Consider the following 25,274-nt stretch of genomic DNA (forward strand, 5'->3'; position numbering starts at 1 on the left):
CACCACTGGCCAGCTGGATATGAATTGGACATTATTGGCCTAGTCTGCCAGGACTGTAGTAAATTTGTAGTTTTAATGACTTCCTGAAAAAGCCTGTCCCAGTCGCACTGTTGACGTGCACGTGTGAGGTTGTAACGACATGTATACTGCAGGGGGTTTGGAATGAAATATTGTAGAACAGCACACAAAACAGCGGTGTTCTCGCACATTCACTTTATGCAGTGATTGCTGCGCTTCCGTTTTCATTTAGCAAATGAAGATATGCATATGGGTGGCGGGCAAGCAAAAGGAGTTGGGTTTGGCCCTGTGTTGTACGGCACAATGCAAATTAAGTTATTCAAAGGGAGCTGCTAAGTCCAATGCTCGGCTGGAGATAATTAGTGGTAATCACATTTGTCTTTGTCTGCTATTCAAAAATAAAAGGATAACCTTGAACTAATTAACTTTGTTCTCCTTGCGCAGACTCATTTGGAGAAGCCGTCAAGATTGTGCTGGTGGATATAATCTGTCCATTCTGAATAATGCAAAAAATTCAAATTCTGTCGAGGGGTGCAATTCTGCGTGTGAGGGCTGAGACTGGTGTGTCTGAGTGTGCGTGTGCAGGTGGGGCTGGATGTACCTTTATTTGTGTGTGTGTTTGTGTGTGTCTGTATGTGTGTGGTAGGTTCAGCGAGTGATTGATGAGCTTGATGTCGCAGTGCTCTAAGCCCAGCTGTTCTGTTTTGTTGCCAGGATTCCTCGGCAGTGACCCCTGTGACCTTACGCGTTGATCCACAGGGATACTTCCTTTATTGGACGGATCAGAACAAGGTGAGACTAGCATTTTACACAGCCACACATCAACAGTACCTCCACTCTCAGCAGCACTATTACACAGCCGCACATCAGCAATACTTCCACATACCCGCACTCCACAACGCAGCCACACATTCGAAAACACTTCCACGCCCCCAAACCTCGGCATGCTCAGCATCAATTCCGCACAGCCTCACTCAGTGACACATTCGCCACGGACACTTTCATTTTATCTGTGCTGACACAGCTACAATCAAGTCTGTCGGCACTGACGCACAGCTGCAAGATCTCAGTCATTCAGTACTGACATACGCCCACTCTCGGTATGTCAGTAGTGACAGCAGGGCAGTGTTTTCTGACCCGCTGGGCACCAGGCTGTCCTGGCAGCAGAGTGGAACGTACTCAGGTCTTCTCACAGTGGGATCAAACCCTCCTGCTGCTCCGCCTGGAAGATGTTTCAATTAAGTGTCACCAAGACGTCAGGACCTCTTATACTGTGTAGAAATATCCTCACACACACGGACAAATGCACATTACGCATAGTTTTGCATGATTAGTTAGATTTTTGTACGGTTTTTTAAAAACTAACGAGACCACTGCCCAGTCACAAGATGAGGGATTGCCATGGGCAATATTGATCAAAAGATCCATAGGTCAACGGAATACAGAACTACACTACGTACATCTGGGTTGAGCGAGTCAATAATCAAATAAATCATAAAGAGCATGTGTTTAACTGTCTGCCTGTGTAGACCTCTTTCACTCAAACTGGGGCCTTCTCTCAACTTCCTTTGTGAATTGGAACTAAGGAATTGGAATAGGAATCTTTGTACTTTTTGTCATATTTGTGAAAGGAAAAATGACATTTGTTTAACTGTGTGGGTCAATTCAATTCTCATTTGTAATGACGACCTTGGGAATCAAAGTATGTGGGGAATGTAAGTGATTTTGTGGCCAGATCAGATGTAGAAGTATGATTATGTGGACCAAGGGTAGAGAGACATTTTTTGGGGAAAGAGACCTGGATACCAGGGCTTGCATCATAACACATAAGAAGAAACATTCCATTGGATTTTTAAAGACCACACTGATTTGCGTAGTTTAGCTTGAGCAATTTAGCAGCTTTGAGGAGACTACTGTGTGGTATGGCTGCTACTTCAGGACTATTTACTGTTCATGGGAAGAACATACGGTTGTGTGTGGTGTTTTGTTTAGAGAAGCCATATTAAAACTGAAGTTGTAGGTTTGAATTGCTTATGCTTGAGTAAAACTGCTGTGTGGACAGGCGATAGTAATTTCTTCTGGATAATTATACATTGAGCAAAGTCTTAATACATTGGACAGGTTACTGAATGACTGCAAGAAAATTCTTAATACACTGGGCTATCCTGTCGTACAAACCACTTTTCTTGTGTAAAGCTGTACTTGTCATCTGTGCTGGATAACAAAGATGGAGAAGCACCTGGAAAACCAGTGGGCCTTTCATCAATCCTGTTCTAAAGGACATGCATAAAGTTTCCAACGTGCATTGTGCAACTATAGATAAGATTAGCACACTGAGCTAAAGACCAAGGTCCCCAGCCAAGGATCTAATCACACTGCAAGGGTGATCTCACATTCTTTATTGTTATGACCGCTCGTTAAGAGTCACAACAAAAGAGGGAGACCACACGATAAAGAACGGATTAACCAAGATTTTAATTTAAATGATCAAAAAACCATAACAACGGGGTGAGGTGTGGCAATCAGTATATCAGTGCGAGGACGGAGTGTTGCATGTGTGATAAGTAGTTATGTAGGGATGTTGCATAGTAAAAAAAAACAAAAAAGGAACACAATCAAACAAAATGGGCACCCTGCCCAGAGGAGAGAGAGAAAGAGCCACAGCCTTGGCCCTTTTGAAGGCCTGTACCCAGCTGCAGGCCGTGAACTCTTCAGGCCGTACCTGTCTTAAAGAAACAGAGCACAAATAGAGAAGAGCAGGGAAAGAGACATGTCAGGCACACTGCAGGTCAGGTAGACAGGCCTGGAGGCCATCACAGTGTGCTCACATGCTAACTCATGCTACATTCTCCTGCTCTATACTCCAGCAGTAGCTCAAGCTGAGCGATAGGCATCTGTCATATTGTCCGGGTCAGAGCTAATGAACTTTTTTGCCCACCAGCCAGAGTGGCTGATAGATTCCCAAATTTTACCAGCCAGCCCAAATTGTTTCTGTACAAACATCACAGCAAAAAAGAATTAAGATCCAGAGCATGCCACCACATATGTGAAACATGGTGGAGGTAGTGTTATGGTTTGAGCATGTATGACTGCTACTGGAACTGACTCACTTGTATTTATTGATGATGTAACTGCTGACAGCAGCAGCAGGATGAATTCTGAAGTATACAGAAACATCTTATCCACTCAGATTCAGCAAAATGAATCAAATTCATTGGACAGTGAGTCACCTTGCAGCAGGACAATGACCTCAAACACATTGCTAAAGCAACCAAAGAGTTTTTCAATGTGAAAAAAGTGGATTTTTGTTGACTGGCCAAGGCAATTACCTGACCTGAATCCAAATGAACATACATTTCACTTGCTGAAGATAATACTGAAGCCAGAAAGTCCCCCCCCGCCCCCCCTTAAAATTTTTTAAAAAATAAACAGGAACTGAAGATAACTGCAATAAAGGCTTGACAGGCCATCACCAGAAAAGGCATCCAGTGTTTGGTGATGTCTGGGTTGCAGACTTCAGGCAGTAATTGAATGCAAAGGATTTGTAACCAAGTACTAAATATGATTACTTTATTTAAGATCATGTTAAATCTTGTCCAATTACTTTTAGTTTGCTAAAATGTGGGAGTCTTTGTATAAAAAAGGCTGCAATTCTGACTCAGATCGGCCAATATGTATGTATACACCCTCAAATTAAAGCTGACAGACTTTAACCTTACATTCATTCTTCACTTTCAAATCCAATCTGCCGGAGTACAAAGTCAAAATAACAAATGTTGTGTCACGGTCCAAAATACTTGGACTGCGCTGTACAGTATGTACAGGTAAATGCAATCATTTAATCATTACCTGCACCCATTACCCGCATCATTACCCATCATTACCTGCACCCCATGCGCTCGCGCTCCAGCTGTGCAGTAGCTGAAAGGGACGCCGACATCAGTGGCACTCTCATTGTGTCAAAATGCCTGGGCAACAACACAGAGGTTGACTCGCATTTTGGAACAGCGCTGCACAGAGTCTCCCAAATGCAAATGATTATAGATGTCCAAATGAGTAGGTATTTGGCTTTATTTTTATCACTTAAAAAAAGGATTTTGGTGGCCTGGTGGGGGGTCCTCATTGGCCTTGGCGGCCTGCCAGGCCTGTACAATTATCAGACCTGGGTCAAATACGTATTTGTTTTGGATTCAAATACGTTCCTGCGCTCTATTGATCTTGCCTGGTGTAATTGAGCCTGCCAATATGAGCAGAAGGCGGGGTTTGCACTTTTTGAGAGTATTTCATTGGTTCCAATACACCAGACAAGATCAGTAAAGCATAGAAAAGTATTTGAATACAAAACAAATACGTATTTGACCCAGGTCTGACAATTATATGTGAAACACTGTGGTACTCTGGCCCTCAGATAGATGTAGGTTCTGTACAAAAAATCAGACTGAAGTTAATCTCATGGTTTACCCCCTGAGACCAGGCATAAAAAAGTAAGGACCAGGTATACTAAGCATTTTGCAGCTAGTGTCAGGCATAGATATTAGTCATCGCAAGGTGTGCTTCTCTCCTTAATGCATATACATATGGATTGCGCAAATTATAAATGTGCCTGATTATGTAAATTCATGCATGCAATTACCGAGGGTCAATTTTTGCTTGGAATTTTTCCATCTCTAAAGAGCAGGCTTAAATCAAGGCATAACCAAGACGTTGACACACGTTTAGGCCTCGAAGATGCACCAAGAGAATCTTTGCAACAAGGATTATACTATTTCAGCTCCCCAAGCAAGAAATTATCAAACTGTACAGATTAAGCATCCACACAATAATTAAGTCTGGGTGTTTGTCCAGGAAAATATTGGCTAAAGTCATGGAGCTGTCACAGCAAAGTTGTTAAAAATCACAGAATACTGAAACAAGAGGCAGAGATCAGTGTTTAAAAAAATTAATTTATAAAATTAACCAAGAGATCTCATGCACAGCAGTGGGACGTGATTGAAATGATGTGCAACTGTTTTAGCAGTAACACGTGTTTGAGGTTAAAAAAGGAGTAAATGCATTGATAGGCTAGTACATTTAATTGCTTTTGTCAATCACGGAAAGAGCATGCTTTTTGCTTTTAGCGGAAGATTGTTACTAAAATAATAAAAGATAGGGTTACTGCGTGTTAGTTTTTATTTCTTTAAAGTTAGATTTGGTACATGTTGTAGCCTACATTGCGAGGTATTTGATGGAGCGCCTGTTCTCACTGACAACGTTACCGTATCTCTGGACCAGCAGTGCTCAACATGAAGATTGCTTACTTGGGCCGCCAAACATTTGATTGCAGTAGCTGATTGCTGGCGGCTTTATAGTTACAATTCAAAAGTGCCAAAAAATCAAGGAAAGCACTGAAACTTGGGAAAGACACTGAATTGCCAAAAAAGGAGACTAAAATGATGGAATCAGTGACACCTGCGATTTCTGTGACAAACACCCAGCCATAGAAATGATTACTCTTCTGGGAGAAATAAAATATGACCTAGAACCTTCCTCACAACATTCCCATCCCATCTTGGCAATAGTCAAGCTGCTTGCAACATTACACTATCTCGCATCTGGATCATTTCAATCGACAATTGCAACCACAGCTGGAATATCACAGTCTGTTTTTTGACCTGCGCTGACTGTAGTGCTGGATACGGTCTTATGTCACACCAGAAGATACAGTACATCAATTTCCCCTCAACCAATGAAGATATTCCACACACTGAACGGGAGTTTTTTGAACGGCGCATTTTACTGTATGCTCTGCTTCATACTCAAAATGTGATTAGTAGGCAATCGCTGATTGCATAATTAATTGTAGCCTTAGGAAATACAGCATTAATTTCACACAGTCTGCATACACACCAACATACCCTCATCAGGCTACATTTTGCACTGCAGATTTTATGTACATACATCTCGCCCTAAGTATTTACATTTTTTGGCATAATCCCAGTGTCTTGGATGACAAAAGCTTTGCAGTGAAAATATAATTTTTAAAATATATATATTGAGTGGCCTTTGTGGCATAGATTTCAGCATAGTAGAATATATGGTTCTTGACATTAAGACCAGGGAATCGGAGAATTGCATTGTCCGATCTTATGAGGTTAAGGTAAGCTGGTTTTCAGTTAGGTTCCATCTTTGCTTCAGGGAAGCTGCCCCTCAGTTAGCTACCTGGGCTCTTTCCTCCGGAGATGGCCTACTTTGTGCTTAATTTGCCCCTGACTGCTGGCTTACCCATCTGATGTCATGCCTGTAGTTGACAGTGACAGTTTTCTTAGAACGAAAAGATCCGGCCATGGCAGACAGAGAATTGGGCTGATCAAATCACTGTCTCTTCTGGCCCACCCCACCTGACTGAGGGGGAATGACAAGGCTTGAATCTGACAGCGCATCAGTGGACTGGGAACAAAGCTAATGCTGAAATGTTTTACCTGAACGAGCAGGTCTCTCTCACTTTACCCTAAATTAAACCATAAAGTGTTTTTGTATCATGATGGCATCAACCAATGTGTTTGTGTCATGCTCAGTGAGGACCTGCAAGCATTTGAATGGGCTCCCTGTAGGAGTAGGTGTGCGTATGAATGTTTGCAACTGTGTGGCTTTGTGTGCAAGAGCGAGAGAGTGAGAGACAGAGAGAGAGTATATCTGTGTGGATGGGTGTCTTTATGTGTGTGTTTATGTATGCACGTGCATGTGGGTGTGTGTGTGTGTGAGCGAGCAAGAGAGTGAGAAAGAGAGAGAGTATATCTGTGTGGATGGGTATCTTTATGTGTGTGTTTACGTATGCACGTGCATATGTGTGTGTGTGCATTTGTGTGTATGTGGTGTATGTGGTGTGTGTGTGTGCACAAGTGCCAGCGCTTGTCCGTGGGCCCAGCTGGCACTGCCATTGGCCATGTGTCACCTAGTTTGGGTTTTATACAAGCTGCTGGTGATTGCATGGAGTCATCAGAGACACTCTGATTTAAGCTTGGGTCTGGGAGGAGGCACTAGAGGGACACACTTCGCTCTCTATTCTGTAATGGCTCTCCTCTAAATGACCGCGTCTAAAGCTAGCTGTGTAAGTGTGTTCTGTGATGTCACATATGCGGCCATTTAGAATACTCCCAGTGCTGAATGATCAACCAATCGGATCATTGTGGAGATATCTTCATAGACCACTAGGGGCACTGCAGTAGTGTTGGGGTGGGAAAGGGCTGAGCCTAAAGGTTATGAATGACAAGCTGCGGCCTGCCAGCTGTGTGTCATTGATTAGAGCACCTGCCTTCACCGAGAAGCACACACAGTGCAAACTGTCATAGTCATTATGCCTCAATGCAAAGTTCATTGAGATAAGATGGCTGCCATCTGTCCTGTCTGACAACAGATCCAGCTGAACTAATGTCAGATCTGAGCCAGTGAGAGATGTCCCTCACTGCACAATGTGGAGGGAGGAGGTCAACTTCAAGGATGACACGAGGGTTCATAAATATATTAGAATTGAGACAGGGAGGGAGGGAGTGATAGAGAGAGAGGGGGGAGGGAGAACTTCAGCTCACAGCTGGCAGCAAAAGCCCAACAGGCAAATGTTGCAAATACTGATGTCTTCACAAAGGAATATTTGGAATGCTTTCACAAGCCGACATGGCATTTCCATCCTGTTTTTAGACTGATATATCAAACTGTCTCTCTCTGTATGTCTGCCAGACCTTGCCTTGAGGGCATATCTCTAATGCCTGAATGTCCTACAGAACAGAGAAAGGTGTTTCAGCAGAACAATTAACCACACTCACCCACTGTATGGTTACTGACAAGAAATGTGTCTGCTGTTGAAGTAGGCTACCTGTTGTATTAACCTCTGCAAGCAGCTGGGAGATATTCCTTAGCAACGCTTCTGAAAGGTGAAAGCTATACTCTTGGGTACCATTTCCTAAAGTAGTCATTCATGCCAAATCAATATCAAAACCAAAAAATGTCAAAACTGAAGGCGATTTTCATCACAACATGCAAGAGAAAGAAGGGAGGTAGTACGTTTTCCGATTAGGGCAGTAGAAAACAGTTAGTGCTTTTGGAGGAATTAATACTTAAAGCTAGCTAGCCAGGAATGAGTTCTTTTTGAATAGGGAAATTGTTAAAGTAGCTGGGCATTTAGCTAGCTATCTAATGCTAATTCTAAAAGCCATTGTATTGTCTGTTTGTGTAGGTTAATTGTACATAGGAGTCATGATATATGCTGGCATATATCATAGGTATGTGGAAATACTTGCGGCTATTTTGCGCACTGATTACAGTTGGGTGAACAGTGTGCACTATCAACCAATTTTTGGATTTCATTTTGCTGCCTCACATGAGGCAGAAGTCAGGAATGCAGACATTTCTGCTGCCGCACCGCCTTTGATGGCAAACACCAAAACAACCACTAAGCGGGGTTAAGAGTAATTATTAATACACAAATCTTTCATACCCGTGGACTTCCTGCTGCAGAAGCTTTGGAATGATGTATCTCATAAAAATTTCACAAACGCATGTCACAGCATGGGGGCAAAGCAATGAGAACTACTGAAAGGCAGAAATCTGACGTAATTGGGTTGCGCATTTTTGGTGAATGCTCTACAGAGGATTTAGTAGAGGGCTGGGAAATAGGCGAGGGTAATGATGAACATATCAGCGCAGTCAAACGGAGAGTCACCTGGTGCTTCTTCCATAATCACTCTGGATGTTTCGCTGTGTGGTAAATGGAAGCGTCAACATTCTCTAATACAGCCAGTAATAAGATTGCTCTGGCTGCATCTCTGAACAGGGGGCTTAAGCGCACAGCGCTGTTCCACAGGAGAGTAGAATATTGAATATTAGGTGTAATGATTGGATACCTTGGAAAGGGTGTTCTGCGGTTCAGGTGCTGTCATTTAATATGCTCAGGCAGGGGCAACAGCGAGGCCAGCCATTGCACTGCCATTTAAAGTGATTTACTATGAACAGCCAAGGGTAATGGCAAGGCTAGCCTTTGCTGTTTAGTCTAATTTGATAGAGTGGGAAGGCTGCATAAAATGCTGGTTTTGTCAAAGTGTAACTTCACTTGTCAGGCTCATAAATATGATGCTGTGGCCTAAGTGGACGTTCTGACATGGGTCTAAGTCTGCCGCATTTAGATTTTTCTTTGCTAATAAAACGATAGTGAATGACTTGTTTTGATGGATCCTGATCTCGTGCTGCTCAAATTGGACAAAATGATTCAAATCAAATGAACAACTGACCTGTAAGTAAGTCAATGCTGGCTGAAGCAGTTTGTTTCTGGGTTTTTGTTGCACTGGAATTATTGAAGAAGAGTTTTTACTCATGTGTGAATAAGACCTGTGTCCACAGAATCCATAAAATTGAGAGAGAGCAGTGGAGGGGTGGATCTGATGAAGAGGGGGTGCCTGTCTTTCTGTTCATTCGTCCGTCCATTCGTCTATCTATCTATCTATCTATCTATCTATCTATCTATCTATCTATCTATCTATCTATCTATCTATCTATCTATCTATCTATCTATTTATCTATCTATCTATCTGTCTGTCTGTCTGTCTATTCAGTGCGTCCGTGTGTGTTGTCGTAATGGCATGTCCTGTCAAAACACTATTCATGAATGTATAGCTATAGCAAACAGTTATGAATTAAAGTCAGAGGCAGAGCTTTAGTGTGCAATACAATGGGGCGGCATTTGCGGACTGACAGCTTGGCAGGAGGGCCTGACTCTCCTCTTTAGTGTCGGCCGCACAGACTGCAGCGTCAGTGGGCCGAACGTGCACTTCCACAGGAAAAGTAATAGCTCCTGACAGCAAGGTAATTTGTCATCCTCCTACATGACTCCATTAATGCAGAGAGAATGCAGAGAAGGCAAGGAGGCCTTGCCTAACTGAGCTAATCCAATTTGGTGGGCTTGGCTTTGCTAAGTGACACCGTAAGTTGTGGAGATAAATTGCACTTATTGAGTGATAGGCTTTTCTCACTCGATTAGAGACTTTTCTGACAGCTGGATTCCCAAGGAATCACAGGATAGAGTGAAAGTCACTGTCTAGGTCAGGCTTTGTCTGATGTTGTGGATCTGACCATAGAAATCTCTAGCAATCTCTTGTGTTATATGCATGCAAACAAAGGGAAACATTAATCCATCAAAAATATAATGTTGGCCATGTTGAAAAAAAAATGTTATCCCAGACTCCAATTAATTTAGAATAAGATGGCTTCTTTGTTTAGATTATTAAATGCATGAATCTTCTTTTATTACTGAGATCTGAGTTGATATGTATTGAATTAGGGTGCTACAAGGTATACAGAGTCATCATTGTGTTAAACAGAGTAGGAACATGCTGTAGGAACAGGTGTTTTTTTGGGAAAATCACAGATCCCCTTTGCTTCTCTTTATCAAGTGCAGTCACTTACAATCCGGCACATCTCGTTATGTCTGTTTTCTTCTCCCTGCCCAGCCCATCTCTCTAGGAACTGAGCTTGTCTCTCCTCGCTTAGTCTCTTTGTGAGCATAAGTTATATAAGCGAACCAATTGCAATCAATTACAATCTATTCAGCCGACCCAACTGAATCATATTGCAAGTGACAGAGTCACTGAAATGAGCTTAGTCAGAGATAAATGTCAGAGCCTTTTAAAGTAAACTTCCAGAAGAGCGTAAAAAATAATCTTTTTGATGAGGTTCTGCCGTGCCTGCACTGGAAGAAGCAAATGCCGTGGCCAATGCCGCAGTCTCTGAATCACGGCACGTTCCCTGCCAACAAGAAACGTGTCATTCTAATTTGGTTGCAAGGTATCTTTATGAGGAGACCATATCCCTTAGAACTCAGTTATTGTTTCCAGAAAGTTCCCTCAAGGTCACAGAGAGATGTTATGGAAACTCTGTATGCGCGCATGTACCCACCCACTGATGGTTATCATGTCGTTATGAAACAATGCAGCAAACATTGCTGACCAAAATTTATTTAACCGGAATACCATGGGAATGTTCTGGGAATAGCTGGGTTGAGACTAATAGCACCACAAATGTGTGTGTGTGTGTGTGTGTGTCTGTGTGGGTGCGTGCACGTGTGTGCGTTTGTGTGGGTTTGCATCTGTGTCTGCATGCAGAATAATCAATTAGAGCTACTGCAGGAGGAGTTTACAGCAAATCAATAATGAAGTTATTCCTCTATATCTGCTTAGGTTTGGCGAATATGAAAAGTCCATTGGTTAACAGAGGGCTCCTTCTAACATCTGATATTTAAAGGCATCTACTGTTGATTACTGTCGCTAACCAAAGACCTGAGACCCAAGACTAACACATATGCATGGGAATAATTAATTGATAATTCCAGCTGTGCCTGTGAAGTCTTGAAAGTACCTCATTAAGTCTTTAATGAATGATGGTGTCTGTATCTAAGCATTTAAGCATTTAAACTGTGTGGCAAAATTAAGTGATTCCTCCTCCATGTTAAGGGTGCCTCTTTGCAGCATTGTGATCAATTGTTCTGGCTCTTTTACCCACTGTGTGACAAGGTGTTACATAGCCACATTCAAGGTAAGCTCCGGGAGGAGGTAGTGACTTAGGGTGAGATTCAGACCTGTCATTGACTGTACCTTTGAAAGTCAGATTTGTACATTCTATGGTAAGATTGAGGTCTGTCCACAATCGTACACCCCATGGTCAGATTAAGTTTAATCAGTTAATCAGTTAATCATCTTCCAATGGTCAGATCAAAGCTTTTAAATGACTGTATCTTTCCACACTCAGACTAGGATCTCTCGCCAACCACGATATTCAAGATCAGATCAGTGCACTTTCTTTGGTCAGATTATGGTTTATCAACAACTGTGCCTTCCACAGTCTGTTTTTGGTCAGAATCATGTTGGTCAGTGACTGCACCGTCCACGGTCAAAATTATGTTGGTCAGTGACTGCACCGTCCTTGGTCCGAATTAGGTTGGTCAGTGACTGCACCGTCCATGGTCAGAATTAGGTTGGTCAGTGACTGCAGTCCACGGTCAAAATTATGTTGGTCAGTGACTGCACCGTCCTTGGTCCGAATTAGGTTGGTCAGTGACTGCACCGTCCATGGTCAGAATTAGGTTGGTCAGTGACTGCACCGTCCATGGTCAGAATTAGGTTGGTCAGTGACTGCACCGTCCATGGTCAGAATTAGGTTGGTCAGTGACTGCACCGTCCATGGTCAGAATTAGGTTGGTCAGTGACAGAGTGCCTTCCACGGCCTTGCTCACGGCTTATTTGCTTGAAACAACATTGGCTTTGTCGCTCTTGTCATGACACTGGTTTTGAACATGGAACAGCGGGGTGTTTGATTTGTAATGTTTGTTTTGTAAAGCTAAGCGATTGTGGACTCCAGACCTACAGCACTATTGGGAGAGTGTCTGAAGTTTAGACTGACTGTGATTGTGAATGTGCATGCGCAAGGTACTTATACCAGCCAAATGTAGATGACATTAAAGTTTGAGGCCAGAGCATGAAGAGTTTTTCAAAACGTTCTGCAAAATTGTGAAATTAACTATGAAAACAACAAAACATAAACAGTAGAAATTAAAGATGTTTAATTTTTTGTTCATTATACTCCCACTAGTCTATTCTATGAAATTAGCAAGATTATTGCACTATTAATAAAACATCTCCCAATTAAAACGTCTCCCAACTGTAACTGCCAAGGTTTAAAACAACAGTTCAAGACCCACACATTCATCTCATAGCTTGTTAAAGCTACCCTGGATCCTGATATAGTTCAGGGAATTGTGTGTTTGTAAGTAGGTAGCTGAGAATTAAACAAATATGACCTTCATGTATAAGCATGCAGGTCATGCTTTTCCCTGAAATAGTCCATGTTGTTGGAAAAACTGATCATTCAGAAGTTATTCAGTAGCTATTGCATTATTACCGGAATGACAGTCTGTTTCTGCAGGCCTACATAATGAAATACAGAAGATTTTCATATGTGGTAGATATGGTAGATGTTATGTGAGATGTGGTAGATGTTATGGTAGATGTGATGCCTAGGGTGGCAGTGTAGTGCAATGGTTAGGCAACTGGGCCTGTGAGTTTTAGGTTCAAGGTTCAGGTGGGGGCACTGCTGATGTGCTCTTACACTTCACCTGAATTTTTTCATTGAATGTCCACCTGTATAAATAGATTGTATGTAACAGAATGTGAGCTGAGTTGCTCTGGGTAAGAGAGTCTGCTAAAAGCTTAAAATGTAGCTGTTATTGGGTGTTGCTGGGGACGTGATAACTGACGTTTGCTGGGATGTAAAGTGGCCGTTTGCGGATTGTTGTGCTTCCTGCTTGGTAAACTTTTGTTGTGGCCCTGAGAAGCACTGAGATGAGTCATCAGACGGCGTGCGTCCCCAGCACCCGGTCTGTCTCCTCCAATCAGTTTCTCTGTTGGCACGTCATAAGGACAGCGCTCCCTTGTTGCTACGGACCCCTGTGCCATAGCAACCGAATGCATGTTTTTATATTGGGCTTGAATCAAATTGGAATTGGCTTTTTATCTTGCAATATCTGCTGCTACTACCCAGGCACACACACACACACACACACTCACACCAATGCATGTATACGCAAGTGTCTATTACTATAGAACTCTAGACAATGGATCAGGAAGACCAGAAAAGCACTGTATTCGGCACATAACGTCAGAAAGCCTGATCTTAGGACACCACTGTGAGGAGTGGAAAATGCAGCCTAATTGCATTGCTTATGTGCGTAGTGCTGTTGTTGATCTGCATTATCAAAGTTCAGGAAAAATAGACTCGCACATTATTTATTTTGTGGTTGGTGAACATTTCCACCACATTGTTCTTGAAAATGTATTTCAGATATGTTTTGTACTAGATTAATATATTGTAATATTTGAAAGTGTAAATGATTTTTAAATTTACCACGTACTGTGATTCTTGGATATATTTAATTTTTGTAAGTTTGGACTGTAACTGAAGCTCACGTGCTAGTACCTATTAACTTTACACATCTGTGCTGATATTAATAACGCCATAGAAACAGATTATGTCAAAAATATGTTGGTCACTGTTCTGCAGTTTGGATTATAAAAGCTTTCAGTCTATTTCAGTTGGCTAATATAAAGAATTGGTCACAAGCCTCATTAGGAGTCTTTTTATAATTTACTTAAAAATATTCACATTTAAATTACTTTGAAGAATTTTGTGAATTTTAGTGCCAGGAAATAAAATGTATAATATGTTTTTGACATAATTGATTTAATATGATGGAAAAAATAGATTTAGGATCAGAACATTATCTTTGTTTTACTGAATGCATAACTGAATGTACAAAGGTGCAGGCCACCACCCTCTGCAGTATGGCATTTTGGGGGATGTGAATGTTGTCCTGTCTGAATGTCTCTTGTCTGAATTTTCCCATCTCACAGTCACATCTTTTATTGCAGGAAACTGAGTTTTTGGACATCACCTACATTAAGGATGCAAGGGCTGGGAAGTCCACCAAAACACCAAAGGTAAGAACGGCTATGTCCTGTTCTCTGCTCTTGACTTCTGTGTGACTGTTTTTTTATGCTGTACTGTACAGGGGGCTTTGTGTTTATCAAGTAATTTAATGGAACATTGAGGACATGCTTCATTAGAAAGGAAATATCAACATTTGATAAATACTCTGTGTCAGTAAAGGAGCCTGCTAATAATGATAGCTGGCTTCTTAGCCAGGTAGGTACCCTACGCACATTATAAAATGTCTTTGAGAAGTAGTATAAGCTAGCCAAGTAGATAGCCATCTTATATCTTCTGAGATAGAAGTTAGTTAGCAAAAACTGTGAAACTGTTACTTATAGTGTCCGGGATTTCACGGATTTAAAAAGCCTGCAGCTCCGCAAGGTGTGTGCACTGTCCGTAAGGCAGCCAGTTATCAAGCCATGTGAATCCCCTGTGTATCCTCTTTGTGTTACCCTCTCTGCTTTCCCCAAATGGAGTAAAACATACAAAAGGAAGGGGGACTGTCTGCTGTCCTTTAAAAAAGCTCCAACTCCATTGAGGCTATATGATGGCATTGTTGACAAAAAACACAAAAGAAATATATTCTTGTTCCTGTTATCTATAACAAGGTCTCTGTAACAGTTTTGCGGATTGGTGATGTTGTTCTTGAAGTCGGGATAAGAGCCCGAAGATAGCCAAGATAGCCAACGGCAATCATATGGCCTTTTCTGCCAGGTTTCCATGTTGGTGTGGATCCCCCTCTTCAGAGTTTCTGGCCCAATTTATGTCTACCATATTGCCTCCTATTGTTGGAGGCAGTGTTGGTAGATTATAGTGTTGGAGTTAATCTCATGAAAAAGTACATTGTGGGCTCCAGATCTGTACTGATGTATTTGACTGCATAGTAAAAATTGTAGTCACAATTTCCCATGAAATAGACTTCTACACAATGGATTAGCAGAATAAGTTATTTTTCTGTGAATGTGTAGTGCATGGACTTGCTCATGCTGCAGGATAAATTTGGTCCTGGAGTTTACATTTATTTATTTTTCCTTGACCTTAACATTCAGGCATGACGTTTGATCCGTAATGCTGTTCATAGCATAATACAGATAATGCATTTATTGTAGATGTGAAGAGGTTTACGCTGTGTTGCATTATGGGAGCAGACCGTTGTAATAAGAACCGTATTCTGAGGTAGAAACCTGTAAGCGCTGCTGAATCTCATGGAAGCTAATGAAAACAAATGTTGCCATGGAAACAGGCCTGTTGATGAAACGGCTGATTTCCTGTCTGCCTCTTGATCCCCCCACTTCGGATTGTAATTAATTAAGCGCTTGACCGAACCCTTATCTGTTCTGCCCACCCATAACAATTGATCTAATATGCCTTAACAAAGGCACGCCTCTGGAGCAATGCCATTCGAAATCTTACCTTGGAATGCAAAGACCGTCATGCGTGATTATTTCTCTTTCTACCTGCCTGTGTGTCTGTGTCCATGCATGGATGTGTATGTATGCTTGTGTATGCGGCATGTGTGCGTGTGCTTGTGTGTGTGTGTGTGTGTGTGTGTGTCCATGCATGGGTATGTATGTATGTGTGTGTGTGTGTGTGTGTGTGTCCATGCATGAGTATGTATGTATGTTTGTGTGTGTGTGTGTGTGTGTGTGTGTCCATGCATGGGTATGTATGTATGTATGTATGTATGTATGTTTGTGTTTGTGTGTGTGTTGTGTGTGTGTGTGTGCATGTGTACATGCATGGGTATGTGTGTATTTGTGTGTGTGTGGTGTGTGTGTGTGTGTTGCATGTGTCCATGCATGGTATGTATGTATTTGTGTGTGTGTGTGTGTGTGTGTGTGTGTGTGCATATGTACATGCATGGGTATGTGTGTATTTGTGTGTGTGTGTGTGTGTGTGTGTGTGCATGTGTCCATGCATGGGTATGTATGTATTTGTGTGTGTGTGTGTGTGTGTGTGTGTGCATGTGTCCATGCATGGGTATGTATGTATTTGTGTGTGTGTATGTGTGTGTGTGTGTGTGTGGTGTATGTGTCCATGCATGGGTATGTATGTATTTGTGTGTGTGTGTATGTGTGTGTGTGTGCATGTGTCCATGCATGGGTATGTATGTATTTGTGTGTGTGTGTGTGTGTGTGTATGTGTGTGTGTAGGGTCCTTTCAGTCAGCCTCTGCACTGCCTTAAGAATCCATTTGGATTCAGGGGTTTGGCAGCACTTTTCCTATATCACACAGTAGTCCCAGGATTAAAGACTTCCAATAACTCGCAGTAAGTGTGTAGCTTTAATTTTCACTGTATTGAGCCGGAGCCATCAGGTATCTGCTCTGCTTGCAGGACAAGTTATTTTGTCCCCTAAAGATTTCACATTAATCCCAGCAAATCTTCTGGTTTCAAGTCAGCAAAAACTCTGGCAACAAGCTCAAACTGGCAATGGGACCATATTCATAAGTGGATGCTGCCCACATTGGTCTTTAAAATTAGTTTAAAATGAAAGAACCTTTTCAGTGATCTCTGGCCATATTTACCCAAGCCCCAATCATTGAGCAGTGCTTGTACAGTATATGGTGGAGGCAGGGTAATTGGGTGAGGTTTTCAAGTGTATACGGGTGGAAGCAAGGTCATTGGGTGAGGCTGTGAGGTGTATTTGGGTGGAGGCAGGGTCATTGGGTAAGGCTGTAAGATCTATACGGATGGAGGTAGGGTCATTGGGAGGGTCTGTAATGTGTATACAGGTGGAGACAGGGTCATTGGGTAAGGCTGTAAGATCTATACGGATGGAGGTAGGGTCATTGGGAGGGTCTGTAATGTGTATACAGGTGGAGACAGGGTCATTGGGAGGGTCTGTGAGGTGTATACAGGTGGAGACAGGGTCATTGGGAGGGTCTGTAATGTGTATACAGGTATGGCGAGGCATGGAGAGTGTGTATAGCTGTGGAGGGATATCAGGTCCAGGGAAGGGACTGCAAACTGAAACACATGCTTATACAGCATAATCCCCTTTACAGAAAGGTTTTATTTAGTTTTTTTTAATTCATTTTTTTCTTCCCTGTGGAATATTAGTGATTAACATTTGCTATTTTTATCAAAAATTTTAAATGGACTCAAATTGTTACACGGGTATTGGTTGATATTTTGGTGCCAAAGGTTCAGCTTACTGAAGCAACGTGCTGCCTGTGGCTATATTAGATCCTATTAGGAGTTCTGCAACCTCCTGAAGCTGCAGCAAACAATAGTGTTGAATCACTGCCTCCAGCACTGTTGAATAACGCTGCCACTAGGGGAGCCTGCTGTTAATTACAGAGGATGGGAAACAGGAAGGGATGAAAGGAATACAACTCCCAGAATGCACTCTAGTCTTTTTTTTGAGCAATTGCATTAGTATAAAATAAAATTATTTTCAGCCTACAACAGCTCAATACCTGAATTGTCTATTTTATACAGCCTTCTTTGCTTATATTTATGAAGGGTATGAATCATTTTGAAGGGCACTATACACAGGAGAAACTACTTCTAATATGTTTACTGAATGTTACAGGTCTTGAGTCATTGCGGCATATAACTCCAGCAATCCTTGCTCTGGTGTGTTCATTATCCAAAGTGATGTCCAAAATGAACTTTTCATAAATAAAACATGGCATTTTAAATTGTACTCAAATGTTCGTGCCATGTAAACAAATAACTCAGATGCTCTGCGGAACTGTTTCCAACAAAGAGCGCATAGCCCATGCTTTTGCCCCAGAATCTTCAAGCCAGTGACTCATTCAAAAAGATGAGTCACCCACGCTGGTGAAATCACTCAAACGCCAGAGTGGACATCCTGCAGACGCAATGAGTGATACGCACCTCCTTCGTTTAGGGCATTCTACATGACTGTGCCTCGCATTACTGACTGTGTCGTGTAAGTGCACGGGGTAGGACTGACACTGAGACTGACTGACCGTTTTTAGTGCAACAGCACTGTTTATAAATGACACTGCCCTTTTTCGTGGGTTTTTGTTATTATTTAATTATTATTACACACTTTAAGGTGAATACAGGTGGAGAGAGTTTTGGTATGCAGTATGCTCGCATTTATGAAATTTGAGAGCATTCCAATCATGCACTTATGTTGGTGAACATAATCAAGCTTTTGTCTGCCTGCTGCTTATGTCATGAATCACATTCCAGAACAGTTCATTGCAATTTATTGCCATAAAAAGTGAAATGTATGCTGAAGGACTGTTTGGGGAAAGGCTGGCCATGGTTCCTGTCACATTCCACATCTCGACCTCACCAGTGAACCGTCTGCCACACGCCTACTGAAAGCTGTAACACTACATCACCTCCCGGATGGCTGACTGTCATGTAGCCGGCTATAAATAGTTTGGCCGTTTTGCCTTTAAACATTCGGTTTCCATAAGGGGACGACAAAGTAGATGGGCTTTGACAGGGCTGACAGTTGTGTGAGACGTTATTGGCGACAGTCAAAGTTTGAGTGTAAAGGCTGTCGGCTTTTCCCATGTTTTAGCTATGATTTGTGTTTAGTTCTGAAGTCAGGCAGCTCTCTCTAATATGTCTGCAAGAATTGGCAGCAGGGACAATATGCCTGAGATGGCTTGCCTGAGCCTAAGTGTATCTGACACTTGAGAACATGTGCCCTCTTGCTTTCAAAAGTGATTCCCCATCATCTTCCCGAATGCCAAAGAAGATACAGGTGATGCTTTCAAAAAACAAAATGACACAAAATGACAATGGCGGTTGAAAAACAGAAAACACAAAAGCCGACTAATGGAAAAAAAAAACAGACTAATGGAAACAAATGGAAAGCTGCAAGTCATTATGTCATGACTGTAAATGTTACATTACATCATGCTAAATCTTACAGCCGCAACATAACATTTTTTACAGTACATAAAAGTTTAATTAAATCTTACTTCGTACAAATACACTCTGAAAATAGATGGTGACTGATCTCTGTGGCTTGACAACAGGTTCTATAGACTAATCTCTGTGGCTTGACAACAGGTTCTATAGACTAAATAGTAGGGATGGTGCCGAATACAAATACCATATTCTTCAACACTCGAATAATGCATTTCCTCTGAAATTTGGCCAGTATTATATTATTATTAACTCATTTCGCACATATAATCACTCAAAATTAATTTACAGCAATCACTTGATAAAGCATTTAGGGTGGGGATCAATAATTGTGGACGCTGTAGTTATAGAAATGATAGACTTAGAACTTGGATGACGGGTGATGATGCCACCAGGAAAGCTTTTCAAATTTTTATTTAATTTATCCAAGTTTATACAAATCAAACATGCAGGTAAAGTGGGGATTCAACAAAGAGGGGAGAAAAGTATTAGCAAACAAAAAACAACAAAACATGTTAGCCTTACATTCTGTAGTTTTTTAAAATTTCATTAGGAGTTCATATCATACCGTAAATCATAATGAAAACAAGAAACTATTTTTTGAATTATATAAGATTTTTGTCAGTTTATAATGGACTTCACTGTCCCTCCGGTAGGGGTGGTGGTGGGGTTCATACTATGCAGTTCAGAGTAAGGTTGAGTAACATATGTTCTGATTTGACAATTAAGCAGTTGGAATGTATAAATTCTGAGCAGGCCCAGGCCTCGATTTTGGATCATGATGGCAAAGGGAAAATGTCTAAGGGACTTTAAAAGAGGGTTCATTATTGGAGCACAGATGGCAGGAGCTTCCGTCACAAAGACTGCTCAACTTTCTAGTGTTTCAATAGGAACAGTGACTAAAGCGACATCTGCATTTAGATCTATGGGAAAGACATCAGTAAATAGGGTCGGTAATTGTGGTTGAAAGCGCACATTCAATGACCGTGATCCTTGTGCGTTAGTGCGATATGTAAAAGGAAAAACAGAAGAGCAGCCCTTACTCAGGTGACTGAGAATGTCTATGCATAACCATTATCTAAACACGAAGTTATGCCAAGGTGCATTGAAGCTTTTCTTTATGTTGGTTTCTCCTTTAATATGTCACCCATCTGTATATATAACACTAGGAACTCCTTTTACTAACTGGATGTCTTAACCAAAGCATCATTTCATGACAAAAATGTAGGCTATTTACCAAGGGCCACAGCCCACTGTGTCAATATGAGCAGAGAATGGTCGTTAGTTGTGCCTTCAAGTGTTTTGTGAATGGTTTTTTTCCTCTCGTTTGTGCCTTTTTTTATGGTCGTGAGAGTACAAATCTCTACAAATCTCTAATTGAAACAGTTGCATGATGAGAATACCGTGGTGTGTGGCTCCTTTCATTCTTTCTTACGCATCCCCAGTGAACTCTGCTGCCGAAAATGTGGTTCGGAAAACTGCATAGTTGACTCTTGTATTCAAGTGAATAATTCACTCTCACCGGCAGGGTTTTGGGGCATTGAATTCTGAACACTTGCCTTGTGGAAACAGCTTCCCTTGAAAGCTGCTTGAATTAGCCCTTCTCCCCTCCTGGGTCTGTAAATACGAAGCCGGAGATCATTGGAAAGGATTTCCCAGCATCCTCCAGGAGCTGACTTGAGGCTGACGCGTCTCTTAAAAATTCATGCACAAGCTGTGGCCTGGCTAGCTGGTGTGCTTCTTCAAATACGAGCTCACAAAGTGAGGTAAAGGGCACTGTGTTTGCATTGTATCATATACAGTAGCTCTTTAAGGAATCACAGACATTTTTTAAATGTAGTATTGAGAATATCAAGACTCTTGCAATCAAAGTCAGCCTTTTAATAGCTTCATCATAAGTAAAGTTCCAATGAAACAAGTGCTATGATATTAATCCTGTTTTCTTCATTTGAGATTGCATTTTTTATCCTGAAATGAACAGCTCTTAGACTGTCCACTACAGATATTCTTATTGCTCATTTGGAGACCATATTTCTTACCTAAGTAGCATGGCAATCTACATTTTATCCAATCAGTGGTGTGATTGTTTAATGGGCTGCCAATCAGAAGTGAACTTCCGTGCAGAGTGGACAAGGCTCGCCAGACCTCGTTTTTGAACATGATGTACTTTACCTAAAACGGAATTTTTATGATATCTTGTGAAAATGTGTGACATGTTATTACTTTACTGTCTATAAAATTTTTTTAAAGGTATACATCTTGATATTGTGGCTTAAAGGACAGTTGAAACACACAAGAAAAAAGAGATTTCTCTGGGTCTTAGAAAATTGTGAAAGTGCTATTCTGTTAAATTCCTAAGTTATGGAAGCAGAAGCTTTCAGGCTTGATTCCTATATGACACAGTTGTTGTACATCAGCCAGGTTCAGCAATCAACAGTATAGCATAAACAGGACATTTTCGTGTGCAGCTGGGTGGCTCATCCTGCTACGACTTTAGGTTGAAGAGTGTAGATATACCTTATACTCTGGTGTCGAATCCTGATCGCGGTCTTGCCAACCGCGATTGGCCTGTCAGGAATGACCCAAGTTGCTGGGTGTCTCGTCATGCTGCGACCCCTCTGGTTGATCAGGCACCTGTCTGTTTGCACCAGCTACGCATGAAGTGTCCACCTCAAACACAACTGCGCAGCGGGGCTGGCGGACTGCGGGATTAAAAGAAGTGGCTATTTCTATTTTAGTAACACTCAGCGGTGGCGTTAGACTCATTATTAACACGCGCGCTGTACTACATCAACACTGGGTCGAGAGCATCACCTCCCGTGTCCCTGCGAGAATATGGATATTTTAGAGTGATGCTGCCTGTGTATGGGGACTCTTCTGCATGCTAGACGGCTCTGGGTAGACCTCGTTCGCTCTGATAGGCTCTCGCTGACGTGAGTGGACGGTTATTTCTGACTGCCACGTCCCAGAAAGGCAGAAAGGAACATTATACGGTGCGGCTTTATCCTTGGGGAAGGGTTACGGGGTATATATATGCATCCCTGATTGGAGAGGGCTCGTTCTCTCTGGCTGTGCTCGACACCTGTCGGCTAAAGCGGAGCAGCAGGTGATTCGCACCTGTTAAGGAGCGCCGGAGCCCCACAGGTAAATCCGAGCGAGCGCAGATGCTCCAGCGGGACGGACGGCGAGAGCGAGAGTGTGTGTGTGTGTGTGCATGCCTGTGTGTGTGTAAGGAGACCAGAGCGCTCGTGGAGAGTAGGATCAAGTGTATGGAGACAGCAAGGGCATGCGTGTGGACTGTGAGCCTGTGTAGTTAGACAGTGAGGGCATGTGTTTGAGGACAGCGAGACAGTGTGTGAGTGTGTGTGAGGAGGGGATGAGAGTATGTGCATGCATGTGTGTGTGTGTGTGCACGCACACTCCTTTAGTGGGTACAGGAGATGATAAACCCTCAGGTGGGATCCGTGTGTGGCGGCCACGCTGAGCCCTGGAGGGGGCTGTGCGGAGACCCCCTGCGGGGATGACACGGCTCCACATCCACCCGCTCTCCCATCACCGCGGCAACGTGGCTCTCGGGCCCCCCCGCCCCTGCCCAGACATGAGTCTAATTACATCCCGCCCCGCCCCCCCCAGAGCCTCACCTGGCCCCGATTCAAGTAGAGCACAGAGCTGGAGCTTAGAGCATAGCATCGCAGCACACCAGCTACTCATAGCATAGGGGGCAGCATGCATAAGGGGCTTTTGAGCGAGTAACGGTGGGGGTTTTGGGGGGTGTATGCGGGAGAATGTTGTGAGGTAAAGGTGTATTCATGGGTGTGTTGGGGGGTGAGGGTGTACATGGGGAACAATGTCTGTGCACTTGAGTGTGGTATGCATATTTGAGTGTGGTTAGGAACAAGAAATGAGTACTCTGTGTCCAGGAGTAGGAGTGAGTAGTGTGCATACTTCCAGTTTGGAGCAGTTAATGACTTGTCTCTGAGCAGGACCATTAAGTACTCTGCCTCCTGTGATCTATGCTCTTAATGCTCTTAGTAGATAGTGAGTAGTCTTGTGGTAAGGGACAAGGAGTGAGTACCCTGTGAGCAGGAATGGCTAGTGCACACTCTTCTTCATGTGGTTAGGTGCAGCAAGTCAGTCTGTAGATTAGCTGTGAGTAAGTAGTCTCTCCCTGTGGTGTGCAAAATTAGTAGCAAGCAAGTACTCTGTCCCCTGTGTGTAATCTAGGGTTATATGACCTGATTCTGGTCTTTTTATCAAACATCATCAAATATATCACATTCTAAATGACTTTGGCCCAGTTATCATACAGAGGCTAGCTATCATTCCATCCAAAAAGAGTCTAAGCCTTCAGGAAGCACTCAGAGAACTGACAATTTTTAATAAACCCTTTTCAATTTAGGAAGGATTCCCTGTAAGACCTTGGTTCTCTTTTCAAAACTTAACAAATACTATTATAGATATTGAAAAAAACAGGATTAGGTTTTGCGAAGTATAGGAAAATCAGTTATATCATCTTCAGAAGTGAGGTTCTAAATGTTTATTTCAGATAATATTTCTGGTGACTATAAATCTTCTAAATGTTAGAGGCTGAATCCGTGACACAGAATATGAGGTACTATAAAGAAAAATGGCTTTGCTTATTGGATCAGTTTCAGCTCGTGAGCGTAGCAGTATACTGCAGACGGTGGCCATTGCTTCCTAACCGTGTCTTTCCTGCATTTCCCAGGAAGCCAAGCTGCGTGAGCTGCTGGACGTGGGGAATATGGTTGGGAGGATAGAGAACCGGTTGCTGACTGTGGTGAGCGGCCCAGACATGGTCAACATCACCTACTTGAATTTCATGGCCTTCCAGGAGGAAGTGGCAAAGGTAAAGCCTGCTTCAGTTGACTAAAAAAACACCTACACCTGAGTCAGTAGCATAGGAAAACACAACTGCTTCAGCTATTTTAACTTGCATCACTGAGCCAATTGCAGTTAGGTTGGTGAAATCCACCCCGAAGACTGACCGAACCAGAAGTGAACGGTAATTTACGGCAGCAAGGTGCAGCTTGTCAGCCTGCACTTCTGTCAGATCTGAGACGTGCAATCAGGTGACTTCACCAGTTTCTATACATTTTCTCTATGTGCACCAGCAGCCCAGAGCACATACTTATGCTGCTCTGCAGACGCTAACAGAGATTGCCCCGCCATCGATTATATGCTGGGCTGCAGCGCTGGAGGTGATCAGTGTGCAAGGGGTGAACAGAGAGGTCACGTCCATTCAGAGGGAAGGCGGCAGCTTACCGCTGTTTATTTTACCCTTTGAGGGGTACGAGTGCATGAAACCGCGAGAAGCCACAAAAATAACAATCCCTACAACACAACAAAAGCACTGCTCCAGAAAGGGAAAAAAAATCCAAACCTGATGGGTCCATGCCTATATAAATGGGTTGCCAGCACTCGGTCTCTCTCCCCAGGCCTTCATATTGGCCCTTGTATAAGAAATGGGGTAGCAGCTGCCTTACTGCCTGTGAGTGGGGCTGGCACTGTCCGTGGTCCTGCAGGCCGCCCAGGTAACTGAAACGGTGCCGGTGCTGAACGAACAGTGTCGTAGTGAGCACAGAAGCAGGCCCCTCTCTCCTGCATTACCCTTCCCGGCATCACAATGCTTATTGAGAAATAAGCTAATCCAGTCTTTACACTCAAAAATGCATTTATGACAGTGGACAGTGGTTCCCAACCCTGTTCCTGGAGTTCAACCGTCCTGTAGATTTTTATTTCAACCCTAATTAGGCACACTAATTAGTAGCTCAATGAGATCTCTGTTGAATGGTGTGCTTTGTTAGGGTTGGAGTGAAAAACCTACAGGGCAGTAGATCTCCAGGAACAGGGCTGAGAATTTGTGGTGTAT

At 42.6% G+C, this 25,274-nt stretch overlaps 1 protein-coding gene across 4 annotated transcripts in view; it reads left to right on the forward strand.

The window, feature by feature from the left end:
- The window catches only part of plcb1 (phospholipase C beta 1), a 68,578-nt gene that overhangs the window by 4,569 nt on the left and 38,735 nt on the right, over nt 1–25,274 (forward strand). For all 4 annotated transcript variants that reach the window (XR_010329456.1, XR_010329455.1, XM_064330982.1 and 1 more), the window contains exons 2-4: nt 733–810; nt 14,463–14,531; nt 24,111–24,251. Coding sequence is in view for 2 of the 4 variants with exons in the window: in XM_064330982.1 (XP_064187052.1) it covers nt 733–810; nt 14,463–14,531; nt 24,111–24,251 (288 nt within the window). In the remaining 2 variants the exon portion in view is untranslated. The remainder of the gene's footprint in view (nt 1–732; nt 811–14,462; nt 14,532–24,110; nt 24,252–25,274) is intronic.

The sequence above is a fragment of the Anguilla rostrata genome, chromosome 1 (genome assembly GCF_018555375.3).
Source record: "Anguilla rostrata isolate EN2019 chromosome 1, ASM1855537v3, whole genome shotgun sequence".
In the NCBI taxonomy this organism is placed as follows: Eukaryota; Metazoa; Chordata; class Actinopteri; order Anguilliformes; family Anguillidae; genus Anguilla; species Anguilla rostrata.